Below are 12,050 nucleotides of genomic sequence, written 5' to 3'. Positions count from 1 at the left end.
TCATACAATGTCACTGAGGACACTTCACGGACTATTTGCATGGAAAGATGCCAAATTTAAGGCTCAGGGACTGTAATGGGGAAATATGACCCATACAAAAATATGGCATGTAGATAACCTATAATGTCTCAGAAGACCTTTTAAGAATTGGACCTTAGTCTTACCAGATATTCCTCTTTCTTTTGACTTATTATGAATATTAGATGAATATTATTGAATTGTAATAACCCTATGTTGACACAATATTACAATTTTTCACTGATTTTGAAATGCATCCACATCTAACAATAATTATGGTTAAAATACATGTATTTCTTCTAATGGTCACACGTATTGTATTTGACGATCATCTCCATTTTGCCCTATAACCAGCTGCGAAAATCCTCAGACTGTGGCCTTAATAGATTCAATTCTACTAGTGGACTATAAAGCCAATAGTAAAGAGGGTGAGTTACTATAATGTTTGAATAAGATTCTTCTGGCTTCATTACAAACTCTGCAGCATATTCATCAGCAAAAAATCAGAAAGCATTTTTTTGTATGACCCCTTGCTTTGAACATTGTTACTGGCATATGGAGTACAAAATAGAGGTTTATGTATAAGAAATAACCGCAAATCCCTTCGGAAGGGACTCCTGCAAAGAAACTACTTACAGATGCTATGAATCCTTCTTCAAGAAATCTAGGCCACACTATAGAGAGATGGTATCAAATGTAAATTTTGCCTCTTGCAACATTATTCATTGAAAGATACTGTTTATATACTAGTAATCTAGACATTGAAATATGACTTATGTGTACTATCCAACAATAAGAATACCTCTTTCACAAGAGCAATAGAGCTATCTTGTGACAATTTTGATAAAGAGTAAGTATCTTGCAGCCTGGTCAAGAAAAGCAAGTGGTCACTTAATCTTTTAGTATTGATTCTCAGGGCTTTTCAATGAGGGCTCAGAAATGTACTGAAGGAATCAGGTAAGTACAAAAGACAAGTGATTATGGTTGCTATATTGCCCAATCCAGTGTTATGATATATCAAATGAAATCTATTATTTAAGCCAAGGCAGGTATAACATTTTAGAAACTAATTCAAGCACAAAGTCGTACAAATAAAAGTGAAAATTTACAAATATCAGTTAAAAGGCAATATCTTCAGATGCCTTGCCTCTATTCCACATGTAGAAGCTGGATTCGATTGAAACAAGTGCACAATCTGATCATATGGCATACCTTTAACTACAAAACCTATTACAAGACATCATCACATATAATTCAGTCTTTGTATGCATGGCTTAGGGTCATGGTAGATATATTTCAGAACCTTTTCGATATAAGGCCCGTATTTTAAAGATAAACTTACAAACTTAATAGATTTCTAATGTTTTTAATGCCTATATGAATAACTAACAATCTTTCAGCACCAAGGTCATGACCAGTGTTAAGAATAGGACTGTAACATATGGGAGCATTTTTGGGTATACCCAGGGCATTTTTGCTGGTTGCCTTTTGTGTGTCTTGCTGGGGAAATCGAAGGTTCTGTGCCCCCCCCCAGCACATAAAAAATGTATCAATTTGTACCTTCAAGGGATTAGATCATTTCCCTGCAGCTATCTATTGCTCATGAAATACACACGACAAGCAAATTCCATAACCCAAATGCATGGAGAGCATTACCATCTATAATCCGACGGAATGATGTTTTATTCTGCAACAGACGGACTTTTCCCATAAGTACACTCGGAGGGTACAGACAACGACCTCTGGAGGTCACGGCATGACTTCATGGAAATCTTTCAATCAGTCAATTGAGGTACATGCATTGGGAGGGATCAAAATGGCCGCCGCCACGTAGAGTAGAATAGTCAATAGGATGGAATCCTTGCAGAGCGGTAAATCAAATAAAAGTCTTTGTAGATCGAAATTGCATGTGACAGAAATGGAACAGAGTAGAATACGGTTAGTTTAGACTTGGTATAGCTGCAAGATTCTGCAAATATGAAGAAGTCTCGTGCATGATAGTTTGACAATTTTGAAAACAAACTTCAATAATTTTGCATAATAAGATGATTGGAATTACACTTGACAGGGCATGAATGTTAAAGGTCAGTTCAGCAGTCCGTATATAGGTTTTGTTAAACTATGTTTGACTGTGCACAGAATATTGCCAATACTGATGTTGTTCACGGAACAATTATCGTCACCACTTCAGTTTATTGCAATTTGTAGTTATCCTTGCAATTTGAAGTCATATTAAGTTGAACTTGTTGGGGAGAATATAAAAGGGAACTGTGCATTTGCAAAATTTGCATTACAGTTTCAAGACTATTTTGAAGTTCAAGTGCTAGTATATATATTTGCATGGCATAAAAATGTACAACAAAAAATGTCATTAAAAGGATTAGAAGGTCAAAAAGGTAAAATGAATAAAGATTTTTGTATCATATTAAACACAATTATTTATAACTTTGAAAGTATAAGCTACAAGATACTTTGCAGATAAAGTTTTGTCCCAAAGAATTTTTGAATACATACCTACCCTATTTAATCTAAAAAATATGAAATTCATGTACAATCTTTAAAACCTGGGGAGAAGATTCTACAAATCATGGTCTCACAATCCGATCAAGAACAGTTTAGTTGGTAGTTAACCAATTCAAATAGTTTGTATTCTACAAGTGCTAGAATAACTACGTGTTTATTATGATCTAAGTGCAACTACTTGCAATATTTCCGACTTTGGTTTATTTCCAGTGATGCACATCCTCACATGATATGCGTCAATTATTCACAGAGAATCAATCCAAATTTGTTATGGCTTAAGGTCCCTTTGGTGCTACCGACTGATCGAACTTTCTGATTCCATAATCTTCTTCAATTATGGTATAAGCCTCAGGAATTTCATGGCAATCTGAAACTATCAGTGTCAATGAACCACAAATGATATTGAACTGTTGGCCGGATATTGCAGAATCCAATACTCATACTCAGGTAGTTTTCCCTCTCGCTTAAGAAAAAAAGTCTCTTGCTATAGCAAACAAAAGAATATACACACGTAATGTTACACAAACACACACACAATTAGCATACATGTAAAACATCCATATACACACACACACACACACACATACACACACACACACACACACACTTACGAAGTTCTGTTTTGTAGCTTCGATAATCAATGGTTCATTTTAAAGAGACCAGCAAAAATCACATTGATCACACCTTCTTGAACACCATGCCTTTCAATGTTTTCACTGATCTAGAAAATGAAGCATTGAATCTGCATCGCTCTCAATCACTCTACCATAGATAATTCTTTTCCAAGCCTATGTGCACATATTGAAGTGGAAGACAATTAAAAGCCATGGACATATTTTTAAGTCAGAGTCAGTACATGTTGATTAAACTCAAGGACAACATACATGTATGCTTTGAGATCCCAACACTATATACCTAGTGGTAATGAGGAACTGTAAAACACTATCGACCATCCCTTGCTTCCCTCCGAAAACCGCTGTAATCTTGACCAAGCGATCCCAAAAGGTCAGTGTCAAGATCAATGATTCTGGTCGATCCAATTTTCTGCTTGAGGCGAGGAGGTAGAACACATTAGCTAAGCTGCAATGTTGTTGACATCAGTGATACCCTATCTCCTAGAGGGAAAGTGCCATTAGAATGAAAGAAGGTCAACTTGTTATAGCCTGGAATGGTTTTCCGCAGTAATTGTACTGAACCGAGAAGTTCAACATGGCTTCAAGCCAGCGGTTCACTTTCCTGCACCAGAAACCCTGGCTTATCAGTTATTATATTGACAACAGAAGAAAGCAATTGTACATTAAAAGTGATTTTAAAAGTATGTGTACATTATTCTTTCAATAGTTTTGTGTTCATTTTTCAAAAACATCTTGATAGTACAGAATGTACTTGACATGTAGGTCTGCACAACTGATATTCCTTTACAGATAGTATTGTGGATGTATGTCCCAGTGCCTTTTCAATCTTTTTAACAAACACAGATTCTTACATGATGACTGTGTGATTTGCCATGTAAAAACCGTTTTTCCTAGTTAATGTATATAAGTACTGGTTAGTTCTGCTGATAATTTCACTTTAGTGACGCTGAAGAAGAGTGATGGATGTCACTCGAAACGTCCGGAAATAAATCTCCGAATTTTTATCCAGTTGTAGAGTTTGAATTGTCTTTATATACAGATTCTTACAGTACCCACATTCATATGGACAGTCCACTACAATTCTAAGCACTAAAAACCTCCATGAAGGCTTCTATATGTTGCAAAATAACTTTCATGTCTGGAAAAAAATCTAAAATTGCATGTGCATATCTTCATTTTTACTTTGATCATGTACATGTGCATAAGAATCCCATATAATCTTACTTGTTACCAGAGAATCCATTCAGTAACAAGTCTTCTCTAGTTACTGTAAACCTTGATCATTAAACAAACCTCTGTACCAACTTTGACCTTGTATGACCAATAAATATTGATCCATAGCTACATCTAGCTGCATCTACAGACGCTTGTTACTTTCCATCAAAGCACTTAATGGATTATTTTCCTCAGGATCCCTGGGAATTCAAAGGAGTTTTAAGGGCTAGAAGCACTTTCTTTGTCTGAAAAAGAGGATTACAAAAAGAGCAATGTTTATGTTGTATCAAAATATCACCTAGGAAAAATATCTGCAACTGTTATACACAACATATAGAGCCCAGGGGCATATCTTCATGATTATGCAATGAGCATATTTCTTCATATTGATAAAAGAATCCAGTAAAAGTTATTATGAAATGCAACAAGCACGACATGCATATCAATTAAGTAAAATAAATCAAAACCATGTGTTTAAGCATATCCTTTGGTATTTACAACCATCAATTGTTGGAAAAAATGTATAGCTGAAAGGACCTCGAGAATAAACATTATATAGTAAAACTCACAGGGATATAACAGATAGTTGACCCTGTGCTACAATTTCCAAAGATTCATATCGTTCAGAAAAACATGAAAACCTTTAAGTTAGTCATTATAATTATACCCTTTCACATTCATAAACATTGACTGTAGGAGAAAAAAATTAAGATGAAAGGGGAAACAAACATAGTAAAACTCACTGGGTTATAACAGAGAGCTGACCCTGTGCCACAACTTCCAAAGGCTCATATCGTTTAGAAAAAACATGAAAACCTTAGACATTATAATAATGATTTCCTACATATACACAACTATCAACTATAGGAGAAAATATTGAGATTAAAGGAGAAAAAAAACAGTAAAACTCAATGGGTTATAACATTAGACATTTGACCTTGACATGTGACATGATTTTCAAAGGCTCAAAACGTTGATATGTGTTTAGATGGTATAATCATATATCCTTTAAAGTCTTCATATTCATAACCATCGACTGCTGAAGACAAAATTGAGATGAAAGGGAAACAAACGCAGTAAAAGTCACCGAGACATAACATTCGTTTGACCTTGTGGCACAATTTTCAAAGGCGTTCCTTCCAGAACTTACCATTGATATTGACGTGATTCATTGCGTCGGCCAGGTCAGGTGACCCCATCCCATTGACTCCATTGGTCTGCTGCCCGTCTGCCAGCCCGCTGTCTTTCACGGACGGACCGTTAACCTCGGTCGGCGGCTGATCAGGCGAGGTGTCGGCCATCTTGGATGTTTTTCACCTGCCAGCCACCAGCTGTATGAAGGAAATACAATTTATTTTGCTCTACTTAATACATATTATATATATAGTATATCAAAATACCTTGCAACACTGTACAGTATGGAAAATGGGAAACATCTACTGAATCTTTACCAGGAGTCATTGTTTTTCAATGATAGCAAAATCTTTTGGAACAAGTGCTCAAAATGCATGTAAGAAGGTGCAAAATCTTACATCAATACATGTACATGGACATGTGAAAAACAATGGAGCATAACAAGAACTCTATCATACCTAGATTATATAATATGTGCACAATATATTTACCTGATAATTGGTACTTTGCACTGTGTATATGGGCCTGTTTTAGAGTTGTATTGGTGGATAAAAATGGTGTTTTGAGAAAGGCTTTCCAAAATCCAGTCAAAATCCAGTCCTTGGGCAATACGCTTTTAAAAGGATAAAGCAGTTTTCTATCGCTTTAGTAAGGTCATGTTGCAACCTATATTACTTTGAATAAATGATCCTGCGTATGTAACATTGCAAGCCCTTTTCAGGTAAATTCAAAGATTCAAAGAAGGATTCAAAATTTGACAATTAGGATATCTTTGCTTATATACAAAACTTAACATATTCCTCCAAAACTTTGATAAAACCACTTACAACTACTCTCTCAGTGAGCACACATGCACGTGCCACTATGCTAATATCGCCAGCACACTAAATTGCTTCTGTGCATTAAGCTCCGTGCACTTAACATGTTACATACCATCAAATATGAGGAAAACAAGCCTGAAACGTGTAGGTCTAGTCCTGGGAGGATAGCTGATAACTGTCCTTACCAATGGTTAGGGTAGAGCCACTGTCTGTCAATCTACATAGTGGCTGGGCCAGATCAATGCAAGTTTCAGTTTAACAGATACTGCAAATGAATTTAAGTTCACGACAAAATGGAGCGGTCGTGGTGGTTTTAAGTTCCCTTTGGAACGATAGTAGCGCTACAGAATCACAGGCAGCAATGTCGTGGTGGTTTTAAGTTCACGGCGAATAGCTTACAGCAAAAAACCGTGAACATAAAACCACCACATTTCTGCATTTACAGTATTCGACTTGGTGTGATAATGTCATAAGTGAAACAGAAGGTTAGGAATACAGTATTTGGAAAAATTTGTTATACTGCTGATTGGATTCGCTTAAACTATATTAATAAAAAAAGCACTGTTTACTGTTACTAGTAGTGAACCTTCCTCAGGTCCTGCCCCTAGTGCTGAAAAAGACTTCCCCTACACTTGATTATGGTAGTGCCTTACATTTCACATGTTACATCTGGCATATGTCTGCCATATATTACATCATAGAATTCTGTTTTCACCATTAAGTGCAATCAAGCTTTATTCAGGTCATGTCCTTGGTGCTGTAAACATGTTCTTCTACGTATAAACTTGGTTTTACATGTACAATGTCATATCTTAAGTGATAGAATTCTGTTTTCATCTTTAAAGTTACTGTAGTCAACCCTTACTTGTTCAAGTCATGTCCTTGGCACTGAAAAAGTGTTCTTCTACACTTAAGCATGGTACCACTTGTACAATGTCACATCTTAAGGCCACACCATTTTAATTTCTTGGCTGACGGAATTTTAAGAAAATGCTAGATTGGAATATCAAGAGGAAAACAGAATCTCAGAGGAAAGTTTGTACTTTGGTGCACAGAATTTCAGGGGGTGAACAGGGTCAGGTGCAAGTTTTCACCCCAGCCTTCCGCTTTCACGATTTTTTGTGTGCTAAAATTTAAAAAAAAATCTGTTAACCAAGAAATTAAATTGGTGTGGCCTAAGTGATAGAATTCTGTTTTCATCATCAACAATAGTCCATATTCATGTCATCTCCCTGGTGCTGAAAAAGTGATCCCTCTACACCTAAACATGGAGGTGGCCTACATTTCATATGTACAATGTTATATCTTGACTTATAGAATTCCTTTTTCAGTATTCACAGTCAGTCAACATCCCTTTTCAATCCCTGTCCTTGGTGCTGAAAAGCATTCCCCTACACATAAACATGGTTTAACATGTACAATGCTGGCATGTCTTAACTTGAGTCACAGAATTCTGGATTCATCATTTACAGTAATAGATGAATAAATCGATACAGTAGTCAACCTTTGCTCAAGCCCTGTCCTTAGTGCTGAAAAAGTGTTCCCTACACATAAACATGGTAGTGGTGTTACTTTTGTATGTACAATGTACAATGACATATCTTAAGAAATAGAGATTCTTTTTTCCCTACCAACAATTAGTCAACCCTTTTCAAACCCACTCCTTGATGCTAAAAATTATTCTCCTATACATAAACATGGCAGTAGCCCAATGCTGTTTTCAGCAAGACAGGAGAGGATATTGAAGATACAGCATCTAGTCTAATTGGTTATTCCATTGTCTGAAATCAAACACATTTATCCAACCAATTAATTCTAACATCTAGTCTATCTTACTCATGTGATTTTCGTTTTCGTGAGAAGCTATGATTCGTCACAGCTATACCACCTGACTGTGTGACCCATTTTACCTCAGTCAATAGATCCAGGAGTGCACAGAGTCAAACCCCACAACAAATGGACTCGTATCGATTACACAAAATGGGCACCGTCTTGGTTTCACTATTTGGCCTATATGGCAATATATGGTAATTCAATACGAGCCATTTGTCTCGTTAATGCTGTGTTGATTTTTAATCTCTGAACACATTACTGACCTTCTGTTGGAATTCTACAGGGCACCGAACAACCATATTATACATTCTGTAAATCCATATTCTAGACTGTACAAAACCATTCTCTGACTGTTCAAAATAGAACATATTCTAGCAGTGCAAAAACAAATTTTAAACTGTGCAAAACTATATTCTACACTGAGAAAAACATTATTCTAAACTGTGCAAATCCATATGATAGACTGTGTAAAACAATATTCTAAACTGTGCAAAACATTATTCTAAACTGTACAAATCAATATGATAGACTGTGTAAAACAATATTCTAAACTGTGCAAAACATTATTCTAAACTGTGCACATCCATATATGATACACTGTGAAAAACCATATTCTAAACTGTGCAAAACCACATTCTTCACTGCGCAAAACCACATTCAAGACTACAAAAATATTCAACACTGTGCAACATTCTTGACAGTGCAAAACAATATTCTGGACAGCAAAACAATACTCTAAATTTTGTAAAACCATATCATAGACTGTGCATAAGATATCTAATCCTCCACAAGCGAAGGCCCAGATTATTGCAAACGCAGCACTTCGGATGAATCCAAAAATCCCTTTAAGATCTCAAAGTTTTCCATCTCTTTCCACTATTAAGTTTGCCAAGGACAAATCAAAAAGTATTTAACACCTCCTTCCCTCAATAGATTAACTCCCTTCCAAATCTTCGAAATATTGGAACAACCCTTATCACATACATGTACGCAGGCTTCTCATAATCATATGCAAGACGATCTCTATAGATGATGCATTTTGCGGATTCATATGCGCCAAATCTTCCACATGTCATTTTCCATCCATCTTTCTTATAGACAGCGGTAAAGTAAAATGCGTACATGAATCAATTAGAGATCGGGAAGTCTGAAACTTATTTGATTACCGGCCATGCTAGCTGTGGTTGGAATACAAAACACTCCATCAATGACATTTTCCATACCCTATGGATTGGATGATGGGAGAAAATAGGATTTGTCTAAAACATCCACCAGTGAAATCTAATAGAAACATCCGGTTAAAGGTTAAAAGTATAATTCATAAGAGTACGCCCATTTGATATTTTTAGGCTCCTTGTAGTAAAATTAAGGAGAATTCTAATAATGCATAATATTATTTGATTAGTTTTCATAATTTTTTGTTGCAATATCATAAATAAAATACACCCACTAAAAACTGAAACCAAAGAAAATATTATCAGAAACAGCACGAAACATTATGAAAGTTAGATACATTAATTGAAATTATTGAATTACTCTTTGCATAATTTTTGACAGCAGCTTATACTACAAGTAATTCCGACATCTCAACTCAACAAAACCAAGAAAATAACAAATTTCCAAACACACTGGTATTGCACAGCTTGGCAAATTGAACGGGAAAATTTGAATACTGTATGTATGTTAAATTTTCATATAGAATGTCTATGCCTACGTTTTGGTAACAACATCATAATATACACACACTAACAACTGAAACCAAAGAAAAACAGAATGAAACATTATGAAGGCAAAAATGCATCAATTGCCTTTTGCCTAATGTTTTGAAGCAAGAAAAACGAAAGACTTTCCGAAAACAATTGGTATTGTGCAACTTGGCAAAATGGATGGGAAAATTTGAATACTGTATGTATGTTAAATTTTCATATAGAACCAGTCCTACTCCTAAGTTTTTTCATAACAATATCTCAAGATACACACACCAATACTAGTAGCTGGACCCAAAGAAAGTATAAAAACAATATGAATCATTATGAAGGCAAAAATGCATCAATTGTCTTTTTCCTAATGTTTTTAAGCAAGAAAACGAAAGACTTTCCCAACACAGGATATTGCGCAGCATGGCAAAATGGATGGGCTGACTTTTCACTAACGAATCCACCTCCATCATCGTGCCAAATTCAACTGTATTGATCTGGGATCCCTGTAGTGTGTGTTTTACATACTGTAAATGCAGAAATGTTCGTGGTTTTCACAGTGAACTCTTCAGTGTGAACTTGAAACCACCGCAAATATTTTAGTCCACCTACCCCCCCTTGTTTAAGGACCACATAATATGTACATTGTACAGTATTTTGAGGTACCTATTGTGGTAAATATGCAGCTATCTTGTTAGTTTATGACAGGCTATCTGTAAAACCACCACTGTTTCCATTAGGTTACTGTTAGTGCTTCTATTGTTTCAAACACAAACTTAAAACCACCGTGAACACTCCAATTTCTCCCTATCGTGAAATTAGATCCCCGCGAACATAAATGCATCTACAGTATTTCAACCCTTCCATGTGCCTATGCTGATTCAGATCAATGTCACAAAGCGCAAACTGGTAATGGCAAACACAGTTGGTTTTGCATACAGATAAAGGTTAACACAAGATATGCACCAGCTAGTGCCTTCTTGAAATGTTAGGTAAATATTTCATTATCCATGTCAGTTATCAAATTAAGACTCAAATTTGTCATATCATCTAACTTGTCAATGAATGACCATAATATGGTTGTCTATCAAAACTATACAATAAATGTATACAAAATTGATAAAGTCATGTTTTCGAAAGACAATGCATTTCTAATAATATGAGGTACATGTATTACAAACAGTTCTATGGTTAGCAGAGACTGAGACATATATAATTGTCATTAATAATGCTGTCTTACAGAGAAAGCATTTTTACAAATGACTCTGATGAAATTAACAAGACTAGTACATAGACATAATATCTGAAAAATATAACTACAATGTATATTGTAAAATGAGACCACTGTCAACAAGATTGGCTAATTTGACGGTTGAAACTTGCGGTTATTCTTTTATAATCATGCACTTTCATCTTCAGAAATGGATGTCATATGATAGCCTTGCTGTTATGGTAACCTTATCAATAATGTATTGCAGTCAGCTAGGTTCATTTTGGGTGTCCCAAAAGTCACTGATTTGTAGCCTGGAAAGCTTTAATGTACGATATGAAATAATGTCATTTTTAGGAGAAAATGCAGAACACTGAATCTGAAATATACAGTCGAGTCGGTGGGAATTTTCAAAGTAAACATTTAGTCTAATTACATATGAACTGTTGATTTTTCATATTATTGTAATTAATGATTAATTGTAGTCTAGCAAATGATACAAAAACATTTCAACATTGAGCTTTTAACAATATTGTCTGAGATATGGCAAACATACACAGATGAAATCATATGTCAAGCCTAGGTTACACTTAGCCGAACATGGCCTCCCGACTCTCCCCCGACCATGGTTGGAGTGATTCGGGAGTGATTCGGGAGCTTGCTTGGTTGGGGTTCGGCCAAGTCGGCTGGCGTTCTGCTGAGTCGGCTGGTGTTCGGCTGCGCCAGCCGAATGTTTTGAAAATTTCAAAACATTCGGCTCTGGACGGAGGGTCTGAAATGGGTCGGCTGGTGTTCGGCTGGTGTTCGGCGCGGTCGGCTAGTGCTCGGCTGGTATTCGGGATTGAGTAAGTAGTAAATTTAGAACCTTAACCACGCCAGAAACACTACTGACTTACTCCCAACTAGTTTCCAACCTACCCATAACTCACCCCAAGGCCGTAGACAAAACTCTGCTAACTAATTC

General features: G+C 35.9%; 1 protein-coding gene across 1 annotated transcript in view; it reads right to left on the bottom strand.

Annotated features, from left to right (window-relative positions):
* The window catches only part of LOC136445737 (microtubule-associated protein 2-like), a 79,034-nt gene that overhangs the window by 50,415 nt on the left and 16,569 nt on the right, over positions 1-12,050 (bottom strand). The window contains exon 2 of the mRNA XM_066443871.1: positions 5,542-5,722. Coding sequence (XP_066299968.1) covers positions 5,542-5,692 — 151 coding nt within the window. The 5' untranslated portion in view covers positions 5,693-5,722. The remainder of the gene's footprint in view (positions 1-5,541; positions 5,723-12,050) is intronic.

This window comes from Branchiostoma lanceolatum, chromosome 12, assembly GCF_035083965.1.
Source record: "Branchiostoma lanceolatum isolate klBraLanc5 chromosome 12, klBraLanc5.hap2, whole genome shotgun sequence".
NCBI lineage: Eukaryota > Metazoa > Chordata > Leptocardii > Amphioxiformes > Branchiostomatidae > Branchiostoma > Branchiostoma lanceolatum.
Note: the sequence above shows the minus strand (reverse complement) of the source record. Positions and strands in the feature narration are given on the sequence as shown.